The sequence below is a fragment of the Meleagris gallopavo genome, chromosome 1, assembly GCF_905368555.1.
Source record: "Meleagris gallopavo chromosome 1, MGAL_WU_HG_1.1, whole genome shotgun sequence".
Lineage (NCBI taxonomy): Eukaryota > Metazoa > Chordata > Aves > Galliformes > Phasianidae > Meleagris > Meleagris gallopavo.
In genome coordinates this window covers 35,921,586-35,946,133 of record NC_139404.1, presented here as the reverse complement: position 1 = coordinate 35,946,133, position 24,548 = coordinate 35,921,586, and the positions used below count along the sequence as shown (strand labels likewise).

The 24,548-nt window shown below is 38.1% G+C and overlaps 1 protein-coding gene across 1 annotated transcript in view; it reads left to right on the top strand.

Annotated features, from left to right (window-relative positions):
* Positions 1-1,412: 1,412 nt before the first annotated feature.
* ZFC3H1 (zinc finger C3H1-type containing) overlaps positions 1,413-24,548 on the top strand; it is a 37,990-nt gene continuing 14,854 nt past the window's right edge. The window contains 18 exon segments of the mRNA XM_085221332.1: positions 1,413-2,166; positions 6,442-6,861; positions 9,320-9,384; positions 9,657-9,855; positions 10,055-10,281; positions 12,356-12,479; positions 14,033-14,133; positions 14,959-15,162; positions 15,752-15,916; positions 18,597-18,734; positions 19,067-19,185; positions 19,514-19,660; positions 20,720-20,894; positions 21,065-21,196; positions 21,912-22,460; positions 22,538-22,647; positions 23,066-23,197; positions 24,249-24,370. Coding sequence (XP_085077458.1) covers positions 1,581-2,166; positions 6,442-6,861; positions 9,320-9,384; positions 9,657-9,855; positions 10,055-10,281; positions 12,356-12,479; positions 14,033-14,133; positions 14,959-15,162; positions 15,752-15,916; positions 18,597-18,734; positions 19,067-19,185; positions 19,514-19,660; positions 20,720-20,894; positions 21,065-21,196; positions 21,912-22,460; positions 22,538-22,647; positions 23,066-23,197; positions 24,249-24,370 — 3,715 coding nt within the window. The 5' untranslated portion in view covers positions 1,413-1,580.

The following is a 24,548-nucleotide window of genomic DNA, read 5'->3' as shown; positions in this document are numbered from 1 at the left end:
CAGTTTTCAAATGTTTGTGTGCACTTGTATAAATATGTAGATATGTAGACATATCAGATCAACACGTTCTTCTTTTTCAGATAGTCAAATACGTCAGGTAGAAATTTACAATGCAGATCACATACTGGCACTGAATAAATTCAGCTCACTTGTTGGATGAGTTCTGGGCAATCAAACAGCAGCATTGAACTGAATGGGAACACCACATGGGGTTAACTTCCCATTGAGCTGCTAATTCTCTGCCAATTCCTTACAGTTTTGTAAGCACTTCCCTTCCCCTACGCAAAACGCTGAAACTGGTATCTACTGCTGCGTGAAAATACTTAGAAACAGAGTTAGCTGTCTGTATACAAAGAAAATGGAAACCATATACATGCAAAGCTCTAGGATGCCCAAATAAACAAACGGTTCTTGGGAGGGAAATTTCTGCCCTTTGCAACACTAGAGGTGGTGATATTGAAACATTTGTAACCGCAGCAGATTGGATTTCATGCACAGGCAGAGGAAGCTAACCGTGTTTTAGAAGCCCTGCCTGGCTTCCAGCAGCTGTTTCAAAAAGCTCTCGGTAGGTTTTGTGCTAATCTACCAGCCCTTTCGAGACCTGTTGAGCACGGGTTGTCTAGAACAGGGTGACTTGCCAATTAAGCATGATTTCTAGGGATTACATCCACCTGAATAAAATTGACACAAAAAGCATATCACTGCGTTATGATGGATGATTGCCAGAAAGAAAAAAACACAACTTTTTCATCATTCTTCTTTGAAACTATTTTAATAGATTCAGCACTGCTTCAGATAGAAGGCGTTGGAGAGATTTAGGACATGATATACAGATTCTATTACTCTGAATTTGTAATAAGCCACATCACTGAAAGAGCACCTGCTTATAGTCATGCATTTGACCCTTCGGGTCAAAAGAGCATGAGTGTGCAGAGGGCCTTGAGCACATTGCTTTGGGCTTCACAGCACATAGGTATCATCCATTCATCGTGTTGTATCAAAATGATACATAGAAAGAAAAAAAAAAAAACAAGGAAATTTTATATTTTTATTTTTTATGGCACTTGTAGCACGTTATTAACTGAAAAAAAAAATTACTATTCACTCTTAAGAAAAAGAAAGGCATCAGTCTTCTCCAAGATTCAGAAACGTACGCGCAATCACCACAGGGCCACGCAGCCGCTCACAACTGTTCCACCACCCTCCTTTTTCAGGCAGCGCGCTTCCCCTCAACAAGATGGCGGCCTCCTCCACCGACATGGCGGCTCGGATTTCTATTGGCGCCTGCACTCCCACCGGCCCGCTATTGGCTGAGCCACAGGTCCTCTCGGCCCCGTCCCGAGCTGGGAACTACATTACCCAGGGTGCCCTGCGCTCGGGGGGTAGTTTCCAGCTCTCGCGTTCTTTTTGTAGTTGCGTAACGGGGCAGCGGGGAATAGGGTGTGGTCTCGCGAGAGGTCGGTGCGGGTCGGGGCCGCAGGGTGGGCGGCTGGGGAGGGGGCGAGGCGTAGGGCTTCCGTGCGCAGGAAGCGAAACCGGCCGCGCGGCTCTCGCTGTGCCTCGCTGTTGGCTTGGGCTCCATGGCGGCCGCGGAGGCCGCACCTGCGGAGGCAGCGCTGGATTCTAGCGGGCTCTCCCCTAAGGAAGAGGGAGAGCTGGAAGACGGCGAGATCAGCGACGATGACAACAACGGTTCTGGGCCGTGCGGCGGCGGCGGCTCCGAGCCCGGCGGCGGCCTGGCGGGCAACAGGCCCTACTCGAGGCGCAGGCCGCCTCCCGGTCTCCGCGGCGGCATCTCCCTCTCGTCCTCTAGGCGCTTTCCGCGGTCGCGGCACCAGCCCCCGCCCGAGATGGGCCACCTGCACGGCCACGGCGGTTACCGTCCCAAGGACTCGTTCCGCTCCCACCCGCCGCCTCTGCCCGCGCCGCGGATGCCGTCGGGCCCGCACTCGGAGACGGGTCCCCGGCTCTCCTTCTGGGAGCGCAGCCACAACGCCCTGGACCGATTCCGCTTCCGAGGCCGGCCCTACCGAGGCGGATGGCGCTGGGGTAGGAGCCGGGGCGGCGGCGAGAGGGGTGGCAACCCGCCGGGAAGGCCGCCCGGAGGGGGAAGCTGCGCTGGCTTCAGCGGCAGCCAGGGCTGGAGGGAGCCCTCGCCTCGGAAATGTATCCTTTCTTCAGGAGGGGGGCGGTGGCCCGAGCTGCCGGGTGGGCCCGCTGTGTCAGCGCCGCGCTACGTGGCCCAGGGCGCGGGGAGGGACGCGGTTCCTTTGGCTGCAGCTCCTTTGGCTCTGCCTCCCGCCGCCAGGGGCTGCGGACAGCCGGGTTCCCGCTGGGACGGCGCTGCAGCCTGCCCGGCCCGATCAGGCATAGAAAAAAGCGTAGCCTGAAACAAAGCCCTGCTCTGTTGGATTCGAGGTGCTGCTGTGCTAGCCCGAAGTGAGCCTTAGGATATTGCTTCAGCGAGACAGTATATGATTGAAGTGTCCTACTTGTAAAACTAAAGCACCGAGCCTGTTAATTTCCCTTATTGGGCAATGAAGGATCTGTCCTTCTTTCATGTTCACAGCCCTTCAGAGGTTATGTTGAAGCCAAACTCACGTTAAATGTAACTTGGGGCTCTGTACACAGAAAATGCGTTATGTGGGAGTTCGGGTAACATGGAATGCCCTCTTTCTGTGTAAAGCCACACCCAGTATTTCTTGAAGATGTTCTCTACCAGTTGCTCCTGGATAAGTTTGGTGAGGTGGTTTCCATCGGTTTTAAAGTTTTCTCCCGTTAAGAGTAGAAATAGAAAAGCAGTGGAAAAAGCTCTTCTCGTTTTCCAGAATCACTATAGAAAAAAAACAGTTTTGATGCCAACTGTAACTTCGGGACAGCATGGCACTGAGATTTGATACAACTGCATAGTTGCCTGAGAACAGATACTAAAAACAAACAAACCACCCAGCAAAACTTGAGCAAAAGAATTAGTGCTTAAAAGTTGCTTTCCAGAATCTTATGCTGCTTTGTTGACAGCTGTAGCCGTAGTTGAAAGATGTGACTTGTTTTTTGTTGCTCTGCTTGTCCCCAAGAACAAGGATTTTTTTTTTTTTTCCTACTTGTGCTTGGACTTAAGGTTTTGAAAGCTGCTCATTAGTTCCCTGTGCTACTTTGGAGCCAAGATTATGTATCTGTGTCAATCGTTCTTTTTTGGTATGCAGAGAGAAAATGTAAATTACTGATAAAGAGCTGTTCTTTATCAGTAATTTTGTTCGTCTGGTGATGTTAAGAGTGTTCCTGAAGCCTTCGTAACTCTTCGTTCAAGGATTGTTTCTTATCATGGAGGCAGGGAATGAAGATGTGATTTGCCCAAGGTTGCACAGTGCAACAGTGCCAGTGCTGAAAATAGATGCTATAGCTCTTAATTTGCAGTGTTGCTCAAAGTACCAGAAAATAGTTACTTTCTGTGTAATTTGCAGGGCAAATATGTTAATCATTTTCAGCTGACCTTACAGTGCTTGATACAGATACAGTCACCTTGGTCATTTAAGAGATCATTCAGAAACTGATAATTCTGTTTTCAAACCAAACGAGCAAGGAAATGAATTAAGTCTTTTATTGCTGATATGTAAGATGCACTCTTCTGTTTAAGTATTACAGATGATTTTCTAATGCTGTTGCTCCTTAAGTCACATTTGGTTCTAATGGATTAATTAAGGAAGGCCCATGATTTTCTCTCTAAAATACAAATTGTGTTTTTTTCATGTCTTTGCTATCCAGATGAGTTGGTATTACAGTATCCCTACATATAGAGGTACTTCCATATTGCTGATGTGAATGGAGGAGTGGTGCAATTAGCAAGTGACTTCAGATGAAACACTCACATGAACTGGTATGAGGAGGTTCACTGCATGGGGTGATATTTGGGACAAGTGAGAAATGTGAAGGTTTGCTAACAAACAATGGCTTTTCTTTTTTTACCCACGTAGCTGTTACTTTGTGTGCGCTCTGTAAGAGTGGAAGTGTAAATGAATAGGAGTAAGTCACTTACAGTTAAAGAATTGCTTTTCTTTGGATATTAGCTTTTAATAGGTTTATCTTTTGAATTCCTAGCAACTTCAATGTGGAGCTGTTGAATGAGTCTTCCATAGAAATTCTTATGTAGAGATTTGCGGAGTTCTGGGTCTGAAACATGGAGTCATAGTGTGACTTAGATGACTGTTGAATTCTGACCTCTTCCCTTTTCACGTTTTTTTTCTAATCAGTTGGTCTCTTTTTGGTTGTAGTTTGTAGGCTCTCCAGTGTTGGTAGCAGAACTGTTGTTCTAATGCACTCCTGTCTGCCTCTAATGGCACTCACCTACTCTTGCATTCTGTATCTAGAGCTATATATGAAAAAAAACCAGCAAACCTACATCCATAAAACACTGTTGTGGTTTAACTTTGTGGGCAGCTAAGTATCATGTGACCCAATGATGAGAGTGTCAGGGATGACTGAGAGAACTGAGAGAGGTAAAAAAGTGAAAAACTTGAGGGTTGAGATAGTTTAATAAACTGAGAGAGAAATGGGAGAGGAAAAAAAAAAATACAAAAGGAAGTGGTGCAAAATGTGATTGCTTGTCACAGGCTGATGCCTAGCTAGCTCTGGAGCAGCAGTAGTTCTCCCCTAACCAGGCTGTTTGCCCCCAGTTTTATTGCTGAGCACAGTGCCAGGTAGCACAGAGCATCCCTTTGGCCATGTAGGTCAGCTGCCCTAGGTTCTTCCTCTCCCAGCTTCTTGTTGGCAGGACAGCTTGAGAAACTGGAAGATCCTTGTCTCTCTGTGTAAGCACTGCTCAGCAGCAACAAAAACATCAGTGTGTTATCACCGCTAATTTCATCCTAAATCCAAAATAAACACGATACCAGTGACTGTGAAAAAAATTGACTGTCACAGCTAAAAGCCGAAACCACAACAACCACCTCATTTCTTATGAGTACCTTTTTGAGAGCTATAGCAACTTCATTAATCCAAGCTTAAAAAAACTTTTCAGAACTTTGTCTTCTGTTACCGAACTCTAGATGTCTTCAGAATCTGTTTCAGTATTGAAATTATCAAATCATTTTTAGATTTATTTTTATAGGTTGTGTTAAATAAGTTAATCAGCTTCAGATTTTCATGTCACTCATGAAATTACAAATGTTTTCTTAGAAGCAGAAACCTGTGAGTTTGACAGAATTCTTAGGTAATTTGTGGCTATTTTTCACAAAGCTCTTACATTTTGGATGTATTTACAATATATTTGTAAAACTCCTCAAATTTTTGATTGCCTTGTGGATTTAATGTGGTTTTATCTTATGTGCAAACACTTAGGAAAGCACTGTTAGAGCAGGAAATGTTTTGTTATACAAATTTGTTTATGCAGGACAAACAGCAAGAATCCTTAGTCTTAAAATAGTGAAATATCCAAGTTGTTGTGTTCTGTGAGCTGAAAACTAAGTTGCTTTCTTCTCTACTCAGGATTTTTTAGAAAGGTCTTACCTATTTTAGCTTTTAGTTTTTTACTCAAAATATTGACACCATATTGGAAAAAGCATTTCTCATAACTTATTTTGAGTCAGTGCTGATATGTAAGTTCAATGAATCAAACTTGACTCAGTATCCTATATATATATTTTTTTTCCTGCAGGTAATTATTTTACTAGATTGTTTAGCTTTCAATTTTATGAGAAAGATTTTCAAGGTAGGAGAAGTAGGAATTAAACTTATGGGTCTTTGTCCAACTTGGGATATTCTGTAAAGGGTAACTGTGTGTAGAACACATTTTCATGATGAAACTCTCACTAAGAATGTTTCCACTGCCTGCCCTGAACAGCTTGACTACCTATTCCAGCGGATACAAATTTTCTTGACAACTTTTTCTGACTAATTAATACTTCCAAATCCTCTCTTAAGTGTTTTGATTGCAAGTCTATAGCCAATATTTTTTCTTCCCTGCAGCTGTTGGCAATGTGATGCCTTACCTCACTTGTTGAGCTATAGTTTCTGCAGTCTTTAATTGTGCTGTGGCTAGATGTTAGCATTTATGAAAGGATAAAATCAATGAGAATGAATTCAACCCATCTTTTTCAGGTGATCAGCTGGGCAGCCAGCTCTAGAGTTAGGACCTCTAGGAGTTCAACTTGCTCTTTGTAATATGGAACCTTCTCATCTTACAGCAGTTGTCCCAAGATAGAGAAGGCGTCTCAGGGATTTTAGGATATTCTTTTAAATTGATGATATGAGAAAAGTGTTTATTTTAGCTTTCCATATCTGACAGTGACACATCTTTTATGTGCTGCTGTTACTTATAGATGGTATTTTTCAAGCTATCCTTAAGAGAAAACTAAATCAATTTAAGTTCTGTTTGTCATCGGTCTTATCTGTGCTATGTGAATGTTATACATGCTCTTTTCTTACTTTTCTTAACTGGTAATTCAGCCAAAACTTTTGGAAGGTCTCCATCTAGAAAACAGAACTATTCTTCTAAAAGTGAGAACTCTGTGGAAGAAAGTTTTGAGGATCTGCTCCTGAAGTATAAGCAGATACAGTTGGAGCTTGAGTACATTAATAAAGATGAAAGATTGGCTCTGAGCAACAGGGAAGAAAACGAACAACAAGATGATAGTAAAACAGCGGACACTGAGGACCAAATAACTGTAGAAAATGACAGTATTAAAACAGATGCTATAAAAGAAGTTTCTCCTGAGGAGAAAAATCCAGTTATGGCCTTTCAGGCATTTGAACTGAAACCTCTCAGACAAAAACTGCCCACTCCAGCTGAGAGGAGCAGGTTAAAAAAAGTCAAAGAAGGAACAAAGCAGTCGTCGCAGAAATCTGAAGTCACAGAATCCACTCAAGGTAAATACCTGTAAAGTTGTTGTAGCTCATTTGTTTTATTGTAGTTCTTTTTGTATGCCTTAATTTATCATACTCGTTAAGTGTTCGAAAGTATTGTACTAAATAACATTGTAATTGAAACTGGGATTTTAGTTTTAAGTGATACAGTAAATCTTGCTGTATTGCCTTCCTCTTCTATGTAATTCATCAAAACTGCTTGGAAACACGGTTGTGGTGTGTTGTTTATTTTTTTTTTTGACAGATAAAGACCTTCTGGTAAAGGTCCTTGAAGTTACTTTTAAGATGAGCAAACTGAGGTAGTTAGCTTTAAATTTCTTAATTCTGAGCCTCCACCTAGTTCTGCTACATGATGCTTATTGTGTTGGAGGATGTGCTAATGGATGTCACTTGTCATCTTGTGGTAGCTAATTTGTCAGCGTGCATAAACTATCAATTTGAGTGGGAAGAGACAAATTGCTAAATGAATGGACTAAGGATACACTTAAATGATTTGTAGGGATGTGAAGAAAGATGGGACTAGAACACTCAAAGTTAGAATGATTAATTCGTGTGCGACTTCAGTATGAGAATTTAGAAGGGAGATTAAAATTAAAATCAGTAAAGAGCTAGAGAAAACTGGTGATTACTAGATAAACCTTGTATTAACCTAGGTATTTTCCCCTTGTGTTTTTCCCATTAATTAAACAAAAATTTTGATATTCTTTAAGAAAGAACATAATTTTTAGTGGGAGATGTGGGGGAGCAGAGGCAATCAATTTTGACCATATGAAGAGGGAAAACAGTGGCTTGCAGGAGAAAGTTGCAAGGCAGGAATAAAAGACCTATTTCAAAAGCAAAAGTTTGCAAGAAAATCTGCCTTCAAAATTCAGAAGCAGTGAGAACGAAAATACCTGGTCATATGATAGGGGAAATAGATATTGATATATATGTACTAAGAACATCTGGATTTTTGCACACCACTCAGTTAAATGTATGACAGAGATGATCTGAAAGCAGGCAGAATGCACAAGATGGAGGCCTTTATGGCAATCTAATACATGTTTCCAAAGTAGGAAAAATCTGGATTTTAATTATTGCAAATTAATGAGTATCAAGTAAATGCATGCTACTTAATTACACATATATTAAGACATTGACAACATTCATTTTTCACAAACTGGTTTCCTGGATGTCCTGACCTTCTAGAGTTGAAGAATTTGTCTTAAAACTGAGTAAAGCTTATGTATTCTAGAATTAATTATCTGTAGTTCAAGTCCATTGCACTGACAGGCTTTACAGTGTTATTCCTTGCTCTCCTCTTGCTTCTCATTAGTCTGTTCTACCAGTGTCTTCCTCTTCTAGTTTACATACCATGTCCTTATCTGCATCTCCTCACTTCCATCCTCTGGACTGAGTGGCTGAGAACTTTGCTTAATGTAGTAACTTCCTTGGTTTTTTTTTTTTTTTTTAGAATGCAGATGGGCATTAAATAATTATTTTTCTCCCTCATGTGTGTGTTATTAAAAAAAAAAAACAAAACAAAAACACAACACATGCATGTCCAAACACTTGCACTGTTTTTATTTAGGTATAAGCTCTTAATATATTTTAAGCAACCTCTTTGTGACTTTTCATAAAATACTGAGAAGAATGAAAGCTATGCTGATTGCAGTCTTTCCAGTGATGTAACTTTCTTGGTGAGGAATCTTTCTGAAGAAAGGCTGATACAGGAGAGGGTTGCAAAACTTCTATTTGTTCATAGTTGTATATATTTTCCATTATAATTATACAATACAAAGTTAAATATACTATTGATTTGTATACATAATACTATTGATTTTGTTAATAAGAATTAATTAATTGTGTTAATTGGTTAGATTTAATAAATGATATAGCACTGTGTATGCTGTATGTAAATATGTAAAACATAATAAACAGCTTCATGGCTTTTGGGCAGTCTAACAAATTGATTTGCCAATACACTTATGGGAAAAGCATTACTATTTGCTTTTCACTTTCATAGCGTAATTTTATATTTGGTGTGAAATGAACCAACATTCTTACTGCAGCGTTGAGCCTTTATTTCTGCGAACAACTGACCCGTTACTCAAAATATCTGGCAGGGAAATCTGAGATGCTCAGAGCAGTAACTGATGCAAGATGCCGGCTAAAGTGGATGGCGAGAAGCCTTGTTTTCGTCTTGTTTCTTGATCTGTTCTGCTCTGCTTCTTGGGGAAGTGCAGCCAGAGGACTATTGGAAAAGTCAAATCTTGCCTTAGGTTTATCCCTTCTTGATGATGCAAATTTCATCAGATATGCCATTAATGGTTTTTAATGTGTATGTATACTTAAAATTGTAATTCTGTTTTATGTAGTGTACCATTGGTATTTTTGTATAGATTCATTTCTGTATTTAATTCTAATATAGTTCTGTTGTTTCATGAGAATCAACTTGCTCTAAACCATTATCTTTTGAAAGGTGCAGAAGACAAAGAACAAACATCAACACGGAAGCCTAGCAGTTCAGATGTAATTTCTGAAAAGGTAAGAAAGTAGTCCCCTATAAGTAAGGTATCATTGCTTTATGGTATTTCCTATGATTTTTTTCCAAACTGTGGTTCAGAAACATTTCAGTGATAGTAGCAGTTGATTCTACAGGAACAGCTCTTCACCTTTAGAGCGTTAGTTTAATCTTCTTAAGAAATGTAGAGACAGCCTTTAAAAGACTTTCCAAAAATATTCACTTACTAAATGACTTATTAAGTGACACATCTTGACTTTGTCTCATCCTTTTTTTTTTTTTTTCTTCCCTCAAGAAACTGCTTGATGAGGAGGAGGAGATGTCTGAATTGCAGCTTAGGCTTCTTGCACTTCAGTCTGCTAGTAAAAAATGGCAACAAAAAGAGCAACAGGTGATGAAGGAAAGCAAGGAAAAATTAACAAAAACGAAAACTGTAACACAGAAGGTCAAAGCCAGTGCAAAAGCACATTCAACAAAAAAGACAAGTTCTACAGGTAAGAAGTTAATGTTACTGAAATTGGAAACTACAACAAAAAACTCTGAAAAAAGACATAGAATGTTTTGTGGAACAGTGAATTATGAGCCATTAATCCTTCTGGAACGGTCTTCATTTACTGAGAGCTCCTGAAGATTCTAGGACTTGGGAAATTATTTAGTTAAAGTAGAGTTAATTGCGTATCTTTTTATTTAAAGGCAAGCAAACTTTGAGGAAACAACAGACAAAGACATCAAAGAAGATACAGCAACAAAAGGAACAAGATAGGCGTCAGAAAGAGGAAGACCAGAGGAAACAAGAAGAGGAGGAGGAAAGAAGAAAGAGAGAAGAAGAAATCAGAAAAATTAGGGACCTCTCAAATCAAGAGGAGCAGTACAATCGGTTTATGAAGCTAGTTGGAGGAAAAAGGAGATCAAGAAGCAGGGTAATGAAATTTGTTATGTCATGTGGGATTGTATTTGGGATTAATGACTGATTCCTGTCTTTATGCTCCTCCTGATTTCACTCTAACTAACCCTTCCTTATCCCCTTAAAACTTGAAGTACATAGGTCACTCTGATAGCACTGCCTCTTGTTTCTTTCTATGGAAACTACAACAGATGCAAAGAGCACAGTAGCACTGTTTGATAGAGCAAATTCTCAGCTAAATTCTCAGCTAAAAACAAATTCTCAATATAGTCACCACCGTAAGTGATGAACAAGAGCCTTTTTGCTGCATTCATCAAAATCTGCACCAGCAGAGGTGCCCCACTGTTGCCACTGCTGACGTGCACCACCCTCTGCCTCGTTGTGCTCACAACCACTGTTTGGTCTCCATAAACGTTAAGCAAGTGGCAGTGAATGTCAGTGGGTGCTGTTTTTCTGCATGGAGGAATTCAGTGATATATCTTTGTTTCTTATGCTCTTCCATGTCAGATGCCATTGCGTCAGACTGCCCCTCTGCTGCCATCTGTTGCATTGCAACAAAATGTGACAGGATATTGGTGGGAGGATTCAACTTCTACTGCCATACCACCAACATGCACCTCTGATATTGTGGTTCAATAGAATAAAATAGGAGGCATTACTTTCGGAGCAGCCCACTTATTCCAGTGGTTACAAAGTTTTAATGTCTTCCTAGATAGATACTCCCTTTGGTTTTAGTAAGATCAGTTTTGTGTGAATTATAGAGATGTGGCAAGTTAATGATAAAATGTTTTCCTCCTAGAGATATTTAGCCAAACCTTTTTTTTACTTTCTTTGCTTAGATTGCAATTCTGTCTCCACACTTAATTTCTTTGTCTACAACCTCAGTGACCTACTGCTTTCAAAATGTCATCCAAGCTTTAATTTTTTCATAGTATTTTTTAATCTGTCAAGGTACTAAATATGCCCAAACAAAAAAAATAATTACATCAGATCTCATTACAGGATGACAGAATTGTGTCAACTTTCTGAAGGGCTAGAATGACTGCAATGGTGGTCTTGCTGTACTTCTAGGATCTTTTTCCTCCTTTCTTGCAACTAGTAAAATGCACTTGAATCATCACATTCTGCCTTTAGGTCATAGGTACATTGCAGAGAAAACAAGGAGACAGTATTTCTTCAGTGTTGGTTCTTTCCTCATAGAAGCTGCTTACAGCAGCTGCATCTGTATCAAGTGGTTTGTGCTACTGGTGCTGTAATTCCATTTTGCATTAGAGCTAGGGGAATTGTGACTCCCTGTTTGAATTAATTTTATACAAGACTCCCATGAAATGATGGGGAAATTGAGACTTGAAGTGTTTGAACATTCTGAAAGCTACCAACAGATGTACTGTATGCCTCTTAAGGATGCAAAATGAGGAGTCTTATGGAGTAACATCTACCTGTTCTGTTTCTTTTCATTTCTGAATATTAATTATTACTCTGAATTATTAGTTTAAATTTAAGTCTCTTGGCATGATTAGTGTGATTGTGTCTCATGTGGGACAAATGAAGGATTTGTGTCCTGAAACAGCAGTCTTATAACAACTGGAAAGTGTTTCAACTAAATGCACAAATTCAGCCTTGTCGAAGATTATCTATGTACAATTTTGAGTTCTTTCTAATAAAAAGTAATTTAAATTGTCTCGTTAGTTACCATGGCATATTTAACAGAAATGATCAAGAATTTATTTCCTTTCCAGTGTTTAAGAAACATGTAACCCTGGCAATTTACCTGATAAATGACTTGATAAATATTTAAAAATTGCTTGGGTATATAAGCTTGGTAGGCTTTCCTCCTTTTCCCCTCCAAAGTTCTAAGAACTCTTTTTAAAACTGTTTAAAGTCAGCTTTAAAGTCACTACCTGCAGTAGATTTAATGGAAAGTTAGTATTCAATTCAAAAGCTTTTATTAATAAGCTGAGTAAATTGTATTTATAAAGTAATTATAAGACTGTTACAAGGGCCTATCTCTGAAATCTTCTATAAATAGGTTTGCTCTGAAATAATAGTGTAAGAACAGCTAAATAAAATACTCTCATTGTTGCTTTCAGTCTTCAGATACAGACTTGAGATGGTCTTTGGATAAACAGTCTACGGATAGTGCAGGAGGCATATATCAGTATGATAATTACGATGAAGTTGCCATGGATACAGATAGTGAAACTAACTCTCCAGGTAAGACTCAGTTATTTATAAGATGATCGGTTAAAAGGTAGGAAATGAGCAGTTATTTTGGAATATGATATACTAACTTACATTAAAAAAAAAAAAAAAAAAGCACTAACTAACATGCTAATACTGACTCTTACTTCCTTTCTGTCTCTGCTGTAGTGGTGATTTGAAGGTGCCCAAGGTTATACTGTTCTTATGGTAGTACTGTGAAATCTTTATTATTATTTTTTTTACATTCCAGAGCGGTTGTATAGAAATCTGAGGCCCGTGGGTGTTGTCTAGGTAAACAGCAGCTTTGCAGAAAAGGGCCTGGGGTCAGCATTAGTGTTAAATGAAACATGAGTCAGCAGTACATCTTTGTGTGATAAAGGAAAGCTGCAGCCTGGGTTTGAGCACTGAGGCTATAATGGCTGAACAATGATTGAGGATTGAGGAAAGTGCTTATTCCCCTCTCGATTTAGGAGACTGATTTGTCTTTAGTTTTCAACTACATGAAAGATAATGTATTGGAATGAGTCTAGCAGAGGGCCTCTAAGTTTTTTAGGAACTGAAGCATGTGATTTATGAAAAGAGACCACAAGAGCTGAGATTGTGTTAAGAAGGCTGAGGCAGGTCTTTATTGCTGTCTTCATCTACCTCGTGGGCAGTCACAAAGACAATAGAGGCTACTCTTCTGTGGACTGGACAACAGAAGGATAAGGGAAAATTCTTAAATTGTTACGGAAGAAATTTTAGCTATAAGGCAAATCTTTCCACAGAGAATAATTGAATACTGAAACAGGTTGCCTCAAAATGTGAGAACTCAGCCCTTTAAAGATATTCGTAACTTAACTGGATGCATCACTTAGCAAACTTTAGTGCTGTATCGAACCCCTGTGTCAAGGCAAATGACTTGAGGGATCTCTTCGAACCTAAAATATTTAATGACTTTGAAATACTTTTAAGCATTCAGGCTTTCTTGTTCCATGTGAAGGCGTAGTGTTGCAAGAGCTCCATTAATCAAAATACTGCATTAGTAATTTTTATTCTTCTGCTTTTCATCTTCTAGTCTTTATTTTCTCTTTTTTTTTCCCATTCTTGTTAATCTACGTTATACATTAATTTGCTAAAGCAATGCTCTGCTACATGACGCATTGCTTGATGAAGCATTTCACACTCTAATGCTGTGTTTCTGAATTCAGTATGAGCTGTATGTTTGGTCTGCCTTGGTCCTTATTTGTACTGTGGTTTTGGTGTGCAATAGCAAGGAGTCACAGAATCACAGTCACTCTACTGAGATACGTAGTTTTAAGGATGCAGATTCTGACGTGCTACATAAAATATGACTTGGGATGATTTATCCCTTATTACCTCAGCAGTACTGTTTGGGAGTGCTTTCATTTCATATGTAACTTTTTTTGTGCATATGTGACTTAAATGCATTGTCTACATTTCGGGCTGATATACAAAGTGCTGATTAAGTAAAAGGAAATAATGGACTGCTGCTGCATTAAATCTGTCTTAGTAAAAGCATGAGTTTAGTATTTCTTACGCTCAGTTGTTTCTTTTTATTACAGCTTCCTCTCCTGCACAACCTCCTTACTTTGAGTGTCCAGTAGGATATTATCCACCTCCAACAATACCACCAATTTCCTTGCCACTGCCACCTCCAGTTCCAGTAAGTAACCTTGAAAAGAATGTGTTTCTGAAATTATTCTCATTTCCTGTTATTTCTAATGCTAGAGTTTTATGAAACATTCATGTAGTCCTGAATTATTTGATTACCTGATTTGTTTATCTGATATTTTTTGAATGATTCTTTCTGTTCAGTTGAAGTTTAATGTATTGAATAAAATTTTCTTCTTTACTGTTAGTGGTGCTACATGGTTTCTTAGCAAATAAGGTTGTTACCTAGGGGGGAAAAAAAAGCCCTGTAATTTGTCACAGTCCTTTCACACTTTGATAGAAAGAGTCAAAAGGCACAGTCTTTGTATCACAGAGTAACCACGAAAATGAAAGTAGTTCCCCACCTCTTTTCTTCAGTGAGTGTTTTTATTCTTGGGAAAGCAATAGGAAAGGAGGTACTTATTTTTCCCTGTTCCGATGTTCTGTTAATTGTTTTGAGTGAAGAAGTGGGGAATTCTGTTGGCAAGATGAACTATCAAAATCTTTTTGGGACTGCTTTTTAAACAGTTTGATACAATCCATTGGCCTAACCTGTCAGATTCAGCTATAATTCTGTGGCTAGACTATCCCTGGTTCTGAATTTTTATGTATAGTTGTGTGTCTGCACTACTTTCATCTTCCAAATGTAACTTTGTTGTTTCCATCTTTTTATGGGGTTATTACAGGTGCTTAGCTACAGCCTTTGACATTAGTTTAAATCCACTGCAGTTTAATTTTAAAACATGAAATAATTTAGATAGCATAACCTCTGGTGAATAACAATAAAGAAATAATAAGCTTCAGAAGTCTCAAACCCTTATTTTTATTTTTCTCTCAGCCTCTACCATCTTTGAGCCAACTTTATATGGAGGGTATTTCTTGTGTTTCTCTTGAGCCACCCCCACCCCTTCCACCTCTTCCACCTGAAGAGCCTGAACAGCCACCAAAACCTCCATTTGCAGATGAGGAAGAAGAAGAGGAGATGCTCTTACGAGAAGAATTACTCAAGTCTCTAGCTAACAAACGGGCTTTCAGATCTGAGGTACTTCATTGGTTTTTAAATGTAAACCTCTAGGTGGCAATCTTGACTAAAACTGAAATGTGAACTTCTGGGGATTGAAGGCTGCTTTTCTGATTTCTTAAAAATCAATTTCTACCACTGAAAAGAAATCAAAGTCAAACCAACTCCAGGGATACTCTTTGAATTGTAACTTGCAGCTTACTATTTATTTATGATGGAGTTATGAAACTCTTAAGTGCCAAAAACTTGAATACACTGGGGAAATGGGGATTTTCTGCAAAACTGCTTATTTCATTTGCTTAACTTCATTTCGAACTTACAGTGAGAGGAGTTGGGAGGCCTGTAACTTCTAAAAGATCACGTTTGGTGTGTGTGGTCTTTTTTTGAGAAGCAAGGTTTATGGTTTTGGAGATTGGGATTGTTTTAAGTGCCATGGCGTTTTGGCATGATTGCAGTGTTACAAGCTTTATCTGATATAGTTGTATAGTCTGTTTCATGTCTTGAAACTTGAAATTGTGATCTAAGCAAGATCATCTATGCTTACATTTGTCTTGTAAAGTACCTATGTGTAATGCCTATTTTTATGACTATTTTTATTTTATTTTGCTAGGAAACTTCAAGTAACAGTGGTCCTCCTTCCCCTCCTGTTCCAGATAATTTGCAATCTGTGCCAAGAAGCAATCTGTCTGCTGTCAGTATTAATACTGTATCTCAGCCACGGGTACAAAATACGAAGTTTGTTAGAGTACCAAGGCCTCCACGAGCAGTGATCACAGTAAGGAAATATTGGTGCTTTCTCTTAACAGGACTGCAAGTTGGAGTTGAATTCAGTTTGAGGGAAGAGCAAATAGATTAGATTTTTTTTTTTTTACTAGGGATACAGGATGGAATGGTGGAGCTTCAGTTAAACGTTTGAATCATCAGTAACTTTAATCCATGTTCTCTTCTAGAAATAATTTGATGCTGAATTAATAATTTAACAGCTTGAGGGAGCATCAAAACACACCCGTGCTTAGCTGAACTGCAGAATGTTTCTTTTTTCACTGTAGAAAGGAACGTCATTTCTGCTACACCAAACTAATAAGTTTGGAGAGAGTACTGGTGAAGTCTAGCTGCAGTGTTTATTACGTGGAACCAGACTAGGATCAGTTCACTTTAAGGTGCTTGAAGTACAGATCTGTGCCTGTTGCTAGTGTAGATATAGCTGATCTCTGCTAAAGCTGCATAAATTTCAAGTTTATGAAGCTTGCATTTCGAAGACTCTATATGTAGTTCAGTTAATTCCTTTTTCAGATTAGCATGGACTGAAACTGTGGTAGCTGGCCAAAGTAACCCCTCCGTTGCTCTTTCCCCTCAAAAGGTGGTCTTTCTCTTGCTCCTTGTCAGATGGTATCTCTCCTCTTGTAAACTATGATCTGGAGCATCATTCCTGTTCTTTATTTAACTTTTCTGCGTTAGTGAAAAAACTAAACTTTATAAGAGGTGTAAAGAACTTTGTTTTCTGCAGAGGTGGTGGTGGGGTTGGGTAGTGGTTTTTTTTTTTTTTCTTTTTCAGTAACTATGTGAGCATCAGCATGGAACTGGTGACAGGTGGCAATGTCTGTCAGAGCAAGTTTAAGGTGGAGAGGAGGGTGTTTTCCTCTTATAACAGCAGATTTCATTACGTTAGCTCCAGTCGTATTCTGTAACTTGAACTTCACTTGAATAGCATGTCTAACTTCAGTTAGCATTTGATTTGTGGTGTCTGCAAACATCTTGGATTGTTGGAAGCATGTTATAAAAAGTGTTTGCCTGTGTTGTGCCAAATTGAAGTCCATGTAATATGCTGTTCTATTTTTGTCAGTGAACAGAAGTGGCTAGTTAGCAATTCCTTGAAAAACATATCTTGTACTCTTTCACATGTAGAATCTGTAGTGAGCGGTATGATTATATTGGTGTTTGGTGTCTTTGTATTTATTTTATTTTTACTACATTTGGAGGAACACGTTATCTTTAAGCTTCTTATTCCTTTCTACAATCATTTCACCCTTGCTTGTGTTTTTAAGTGTTCTTATTCATGTCTAAATACTAAATGTGTGATGAAACAAAAAACCCTTAAATAACCATTTATGCTATTGCTCTGCATTATATCACAGATGAGAGGTGCTTAACTAAAGGTGCAGAAATGAGGGAGATTATGTCACTGGGAAGTTGTCAGGCAGTTTGAGTAATGTAATAAATGTCTCATATAAGTTGTGGTGATGAAAGGCATTGCTGTAACACCTGGAAAAAGGCTGGATTTGATCCTCCCTTGTGTCAGCTTTTCCCTAGAAGAAAAACAGGGAGATTTAGGGACAATTTATGCTGCCCTACTGTGCCAAAATTTTGGCAGCTTTGGTCTGTGAATGTCAGAAAGCCAGTGATAAGGAAATGATATTTTGGGCATTTGAAGATATAGTGAAGGGTGGAAAGCTCAATTTGATCAAGTAAGATTTATGTGGCAATCTAGACAGAGAATAATTGAGGGGGGGAGAACTAGTGATTTGTTATGTTTTCACGCACCAGTGAAAAATTGGAATTGCACCACTCTGCTGTGGTGGTGCAGGTACTGCAGCTATAGCACATTCAGAAGTAGTGGATATGATCCTTATTATGAGAATATCAGAAAGAACTTTGTTTTCCACTTAGAAGTGGAGGATTTCTTTGGTGTGCACTTTAAAAGGCGTGTAAAACTTTAGATGTGTATTGATGTAAAAGTTAAACTTAAATCTGTATTTCATTCACTTGACTTATTCTGGGAGATGGGAAAGTGAGTCCGGGAAATGTGAACTGAAGTTGCTTACTTTCCAACTGTAGCTTCAGAACATCTGAGACTAATCTAATCTCCTTGTTTCTATATCATTCTTTGTGCTGATTCAATTAGTAATGCTGTCAAAAAGTGATTAATCTTGGAGCCTGTGTTCTCCTTGTGCAGTTGCGTTCTGCCAGTTTAACTGCATGAGCAGCTCACTGTGAGGTCAGCTACTCTAACTGTGGGCTGGGACAAGAGGCATTCCAAGTGTGTGACAGTCCTGGTCTTTAATAGTCTTCTTTACAGCATTTCTAGGATGGACTTTCCTGCTATTCTTCAGTTTGTTCACAAAAACTGCTTGTAAGTGGCAGATAATTCTCCTTAAAATGGAAATAATTTATGAAATTATAGGAGTGAAATATTTGCGGTTTGTGTATTATGACCATGAAGCTACAAATATGCTATAGGTACTTGGGAGTAGGATGAAAGTGTTGATGTACCTTTCACCTTATGTTATCAAGGATGGATGCTAGGGGAGATGCCCAAGTTCTTAAGTTTTCTTCATGCAGCATGAAATTAGTGTACTATCTTGTGCCATAATAAAGGATTTTAACTTCCTTTTCCTAGTAAACGAGTTCAGTTATCTCTTTGTAGTTTTTTTAATTTTTTTTCTTCTTCCATACAGCTTCCAAAACACAAGTCTGTTGTGGTTACGTTAAATGATTCAGATGATAGTGAGTCTGATGGAGAGCCATCTAACTCAACCAACAGTGTATTTGGAGGACTAGAATCCATGATAAAAGAAGCAAGGAGAAATGTTGAGGTAAACTATCAATATTTAATAGGTTTATTTTGTAATTATTTTGCTTTGTTTACAGAATTTAAACTTCTAGAGTTGAATCAAGAAACAATTGGGTTACATCAGAAAAGGGCAAGAGTAGATGGATTACTCCTATCTGAATCATCAAGTTGTAATTTGCATAAGCTATTCATTATTTCAGTTCAAATTGAAGGTGTGTTTAATTAATGGTAGAATAAGCAGTTGGTTAAAAGTCTTGTTAGTCTTGAACAGATTCAAGTTTGTGCTGAAAAACAGTTAATAGCTGTATTTGAAACTTGCATGAGAAGTATTGACTTTAACTTTTTTTTTTAAAGGCTTCAAGAATCAAAGCTCCTCCAAAATCGGAAAAAGAAAATGATCCAATGAGAACTCCAGAGGCTCTACCAGAAGATAAGAAGATAGAGTACAGACTCCTAAAAGAAGAGATTGCTAGGTACAGACAGGTTTGATTGTTGTTAAAGTAAAATGTACATTCTTTGTAGGTCTTTGGTAATGTGTTTTTGTGACTAGAAAAAAAGAGGTTTGAAGACATTGCTATTACCTACAGTCTTTCCACCATCAGTTTTTGATAGGACAGCTGTAGGGGAGTCTGAAGGAAGTCATTAGATTCAAACTGCCTCACAGTAGATGTTTGGAGTTGTGGAAAACTTTTTCTTTAAATTGAAAGTCTTGAACTGCTCTTTTTTATTTAGAAAGTTTTAGAGCTATTAGGAATTAATGTTGAAGCTACTGAAAATCTTTGCTTTTGACATCTGTTTTAGTCGTGAGAAGCAACGTTTAATTAAATCTGATCCACTGAAGAACAGTTCGTCCCCTGCGAATTCTGATGGTGAAGTTGATGGAATTGGGAGAATAGCAGTAGCAACAAAACAAGTTACTGAAGCAGAAGCAAAGCTGAAGAGAAACAAGTGAGTCTCTTTCACTGTCCCATGCCCTGCCTTGTATATACATTCTCTAAGTATGTGTTTATTAATGTGTAGTCACTGAAGTACAGCAAGCATTTGTTTTCTTGTTGTCTTGAATTGTTGAACCTTGAGTTCTGTGGCTGTACAAGAGAAACTATGTTGAAGGGCAAGTTTGGTGTTTAGTAACTCATAAATAGGTTTGCTCACACTAACAGTTCTCAGCTGTTTTTACATTCAATGACGAGAACTGGATCTGTTCTTCTTAACTCTGAAATAGGGGTAAAATGAGCGTGGTTTTTCTCTGCTCTGTACACTTGGAGGATAGTGTGTTTTAATGAGATATTCTTGATATAAATGAATTAGTATTTTCTGCAGATTAGGCATGCTGTTTGAAGGTTTTCCGGTATATTTTTTCTTTTGGTGCGGCTCTTCCATGCTTCTCATCCTTCCTTTGCTATGGCAAAGATCATAGGTACTTTGCATCCTACTTTTTTTGCTTTCATTGTCACTTTATGATGTGTGGACTGGTGAGGAAACTGACTTGTGTTCAGATGTATATTGAAATATGTTCATCTCCTCTTTCTTTACTTACTTCCATCTCCTCTTCCTTTACTTACTTCCATCTCCTCTTCCTTTACTTACTTCCATCTCCTCTTCCTTTACTTACTTCCATCTCCTCTTCCTTTACTTACTTCCATCTCCTCTTCCTTTACTTACTTCCATCTCCTCTTCCTTTACTTACTTCCATCCACTGAATTCTTCATCTTTGATTACTGTTCTTTAAAGCTACATCTTGTAATGTCTTGAAGTATTACATGGCCTAGGAAAAAATTGGGTTGCTGTGTAACACAAGGCAACAAAATGTGGTTTTTGGATGTCAAAATGTCAAAAAGAGTATTGAAGATAGGTCACTTGCTTACCTTTCTATTTGTAGGCGCTTAGGTCTTCGCTAGAAGTGTGGGTAAGCATCACTCTAAACACAACTTGGTTTCTAAATAGAACAGTGATATCTCCAAGAGATTTCTCTGGAAAATAATTGTTACGTGTCTTATCTTTCTCTAGACTTCTGTTGATGAAGGATGAATCTGTCTTGAAGCATTTGTTGCAACAAGAAGCCAAGAAAAGAGAGAATGTTCGAATTGCTGAAAATAAAATTAACAAACTGGCTGAACAACTACAGGCAACAGAGAAGATCTTGAATGCTAATAAGATGTTTCTCAAGAAGCTTCAGGAACAAGTAAATTCTGAATTTCTGTTAATTGTAACTAGAAAACTTGGAGTAGGAAGCTTTGTTTGAAGACAGTAGGCTTGCTTTGGAGGCATGATTAATTCATTCCCATGTGTTTTCTAACTATTTTATTGCCTGATCAAATCTGGAAACTTGCATATATTTTTTTTTTTTTCCAGATTCATAAAGTTCAGCAGCGAGTAACAGTCAAAAAAGCTCTGGCATTAAAATATGGGGAGGAACTTGCTCGAGCAAAAGCAGTAGCAAGTAAGGAAATTGGGAAACGAAAACTGGAACAAGAACATCTTGGAGTAAGTCTGCTGTTCAACAGTGCTCTTAAACTATGTTGTTCTTTAAAAAGCAGTAGCAATTTTGAGTAGGAAACCTTTTTCAGATGGAATTTCAGGAAAAACAGGAGAAAATTTCAGAAGCACAGGAGGAATCTTCCTAATTTGTTTCTTCTGTTTTTCAGAAATCTATAGTGAAAAAAACCTTTTTTAAAAAATAAATAAATAAATTGTTCATAGCCAACATATATTTGCCTGAGCAATGTCATTAAGATACAGATTCTGTTATCTTTCTGTCTGTGGAGAAAGGAAATTGCTATCTATAGACATTAACCATCTCATTACGCTATCTACCAAAGGCACTGAAGTGGAATTTTTGTTACTATACAGATTATGGAAGAACCAGGCCTATATGCTTGCCTGTCTACTTTTGCAAATTTTTCTGTTTCCTGTGGATGTTTGTCTTGTAGTTCACCTTCTAAATATGCTCAAAACTTCTTTTCAAGCCTTACACAAGATGTAGTGTAACCTGTATTGGAAAAACCTGCATAGATGCCAGTTGATTTGCAGGAGACTTTTTGGTGGTTTTCCTGCTGTTTTTTGCCATTTTCTTGGCAAGAGTTTGAAAATATTTTTATAAACTCTTGAGTTAAATAACTTGCCCGTGTTTAATTTGTCTCCTGTCAATACATCAGTAAATGTGGAAAATGAAATAAAGGGATTTTTTTTTTTTTTTCAGCCAAGCAAAATGTTGAAATTGGAGAACTCCCCTGCATCAAGTCCAAAAAAGCATTCAGCAGAACTGATTGCACTAGAAAAAAAACGACTGCAGCAACTAGAGTATGAGTATGCTCTGAAGATTCAGAAATTGAAGGAAGCTCGTGCACTTCAAACCAAGGAACAATCCGATGTTGCACCTCAGGCAGATGAGGAAGCTGAATTTGCATTACCTCAGCCATCACTTCATGATCTTACCCAGGATAAATTGTCTCTGGACAGTGAAGAAAACTACTTTGATGATGAGGTGCTGTCTAATTCAAACCGGGAACGAAGGAGATCTTTTAGAGAATCTAGTTCTTACACTAAGCCAAATCTTAAACACATGGACACTCCAAAACAAGAACCTATAAACAAACTTTCTAAAAAGGCAGCGGAGGAGCCTGAGCTTTTCCTTGGTTTGAATGTTGATGAACTGAAAAAACTTTATGCTAAAGCTGACAGTTTAAAAGAACTGTTAGTGAAAAGTACTGCCTTTGTAGCACCTAAGGAAGATTTCTTATGTGGTCAGGTAAACACTTTAAATATGAATGTGGCTTTTATTAGGTCATATTGCACTTGCTATATATCTTTTCATCTGTTTTCTAGGAAATTTCAGTGGATATGGATTTTGTTACATCACAGAATAAACAAACTGAAGCAAAACCATTTCCGTTTGGACCATATCGTAGTCCTCTTCTAGTATTTAAATCCTACAGGTATGGAGGCACTTAACAGCTGTTTAACTTCTGTATGTACACCTTTTTAAAGAAGTCTACACTGCTTTTCATTGATAACCCACACATGTACAGAAAGGTGAATTGTGATGAGGAACATGACTCTGTTGAAGTAATTTTCTCTAGCTAGGGAACTTAATGATTGAAATTCTTGATGTAGGGGAGAAGAGAATATTAGAGCAGAATCTGTGTTGTAATACTGTTCCGTTCCATCTCTCTCCATCTGTTTTCCACCTATGTCTTATACTACAGGTCCTTGCTGGTTTTGGTTGGTAGTAGGGTTTTGGAAATACTGAGATTTAGTACTAAAAAACTGGTTATTTTTTCAAAATGTTTTCTTTAATAAAATTAGTGTCTCAGTTTGTATGCTTTGTCACGATAATTCATTGTTTCATTTTAGGTTTAGTCCGTATTTTCGAACCAAGGAAAAACTGTACCTCAGTTCAGTAACCTATAGCAATATGATTGAGCCAAAGCAGTGTTTCTGCCGCTTTGATTTAACAGGCACATGCAATGATGATGACTGTCAGTGGTGAGTTCTCTTTCATTTGATTCATAGGCGTCTGATTTAAGACCAAAATAGGCAGGGTTTTCTTCAGAAGGTCTCCATGTAGGGTTTTAAGGGCAAGTTTTAGAAAAGAAAGTTAGTTTCAAAATATCCTATTGCAAATACTGGTTAACAGTAAAAATAATTTGGAATCTTGCATCGGCACCATGAATAGAAATGGCTTTTTAGCTACAATTTTTTATTATAAAAAGGTGGCATAGACTATTAGAGAATATTTTACCTTTTGATTACCTTGTAATTCAGATAAGGCTCTTCTTATCTAGAGCTTTGGCTAACATTAGACCATAAATCTCCAGGTGGCGATGGATAACGTTAATCATGTTAGAAATATATTATGCAGCAAATGGACATAAGATACATAGCAAATACTAAGTGATTATATAGGAAAATAGCATTGTAGTAGAGAAATTCTGGCTTTCTGGTAAAATACTGGCTAAGTTATTTTGCTCCTGTAGAGGCTTGGTGTTAAATCATATTAAAAATACTTTATTAAATAGCATTACACTGTATGGTGTAAGAAATTGGTAGAACAACAACTGTGTATGTATTGGCCATGAGTAAATCCAGTTGAAATCTGGAAAAATATTATAGGAATGTATGTTTTGCCATAAAAAAGCTTTTTTGAATCAACCCATAGCTATTACAATCAAATCATGCTTCAGATCCTTTAAATGCAAAGGGATATCTTAATTGTTATAACTAACCTATTTGAACTGGAAAGTTTTAAACACCATGTTCCTCTGTTAGTGCAAAGTGAGTGTGTAGAATCTTATTCTAATGAACAAGGCTGTATTGAAATAATGAAGATCAGGATTAAGTTACTGATGTGGACTTAAGTTCAGAGAAGGTCCAGAGAAACATCTAAGGGAAATTTCAGAACAGACTGTATTATTAATCATGGATATCATTTTCTTTATGCCTCACCCTTGTGTGTACTAGTAACAACTTTCCAATTATGGACTTTATTAAATTGTTGCTGTGATAAACATTTTAATTGCTTTTTTGTTTATTTTAGGCAGCACATGAAAGATTGCACTCTTAGCCGAAAGCAGCTGTTTCAGGATATTCTGTCTTACAATTTAGAACTGATTGGCTGTTCAGAAAAAAGCACTGATGAGGAAATCAGCACTGCCACAGGTTTTAAAGAATTTTTTGCTTACTTATGTATTTAAAGATTTATTTGTAAAGATAGTAGTTTCCATTAGAAGTTCTGGGAGCAAGTACATTTTATACTTCTCTAGTTGCCCAGTTCAGTCCTCAGTAGTGGCTTTCTACAGTTGTGGTTTGTGGAATATTTCACTCAAAAGATTGCTGT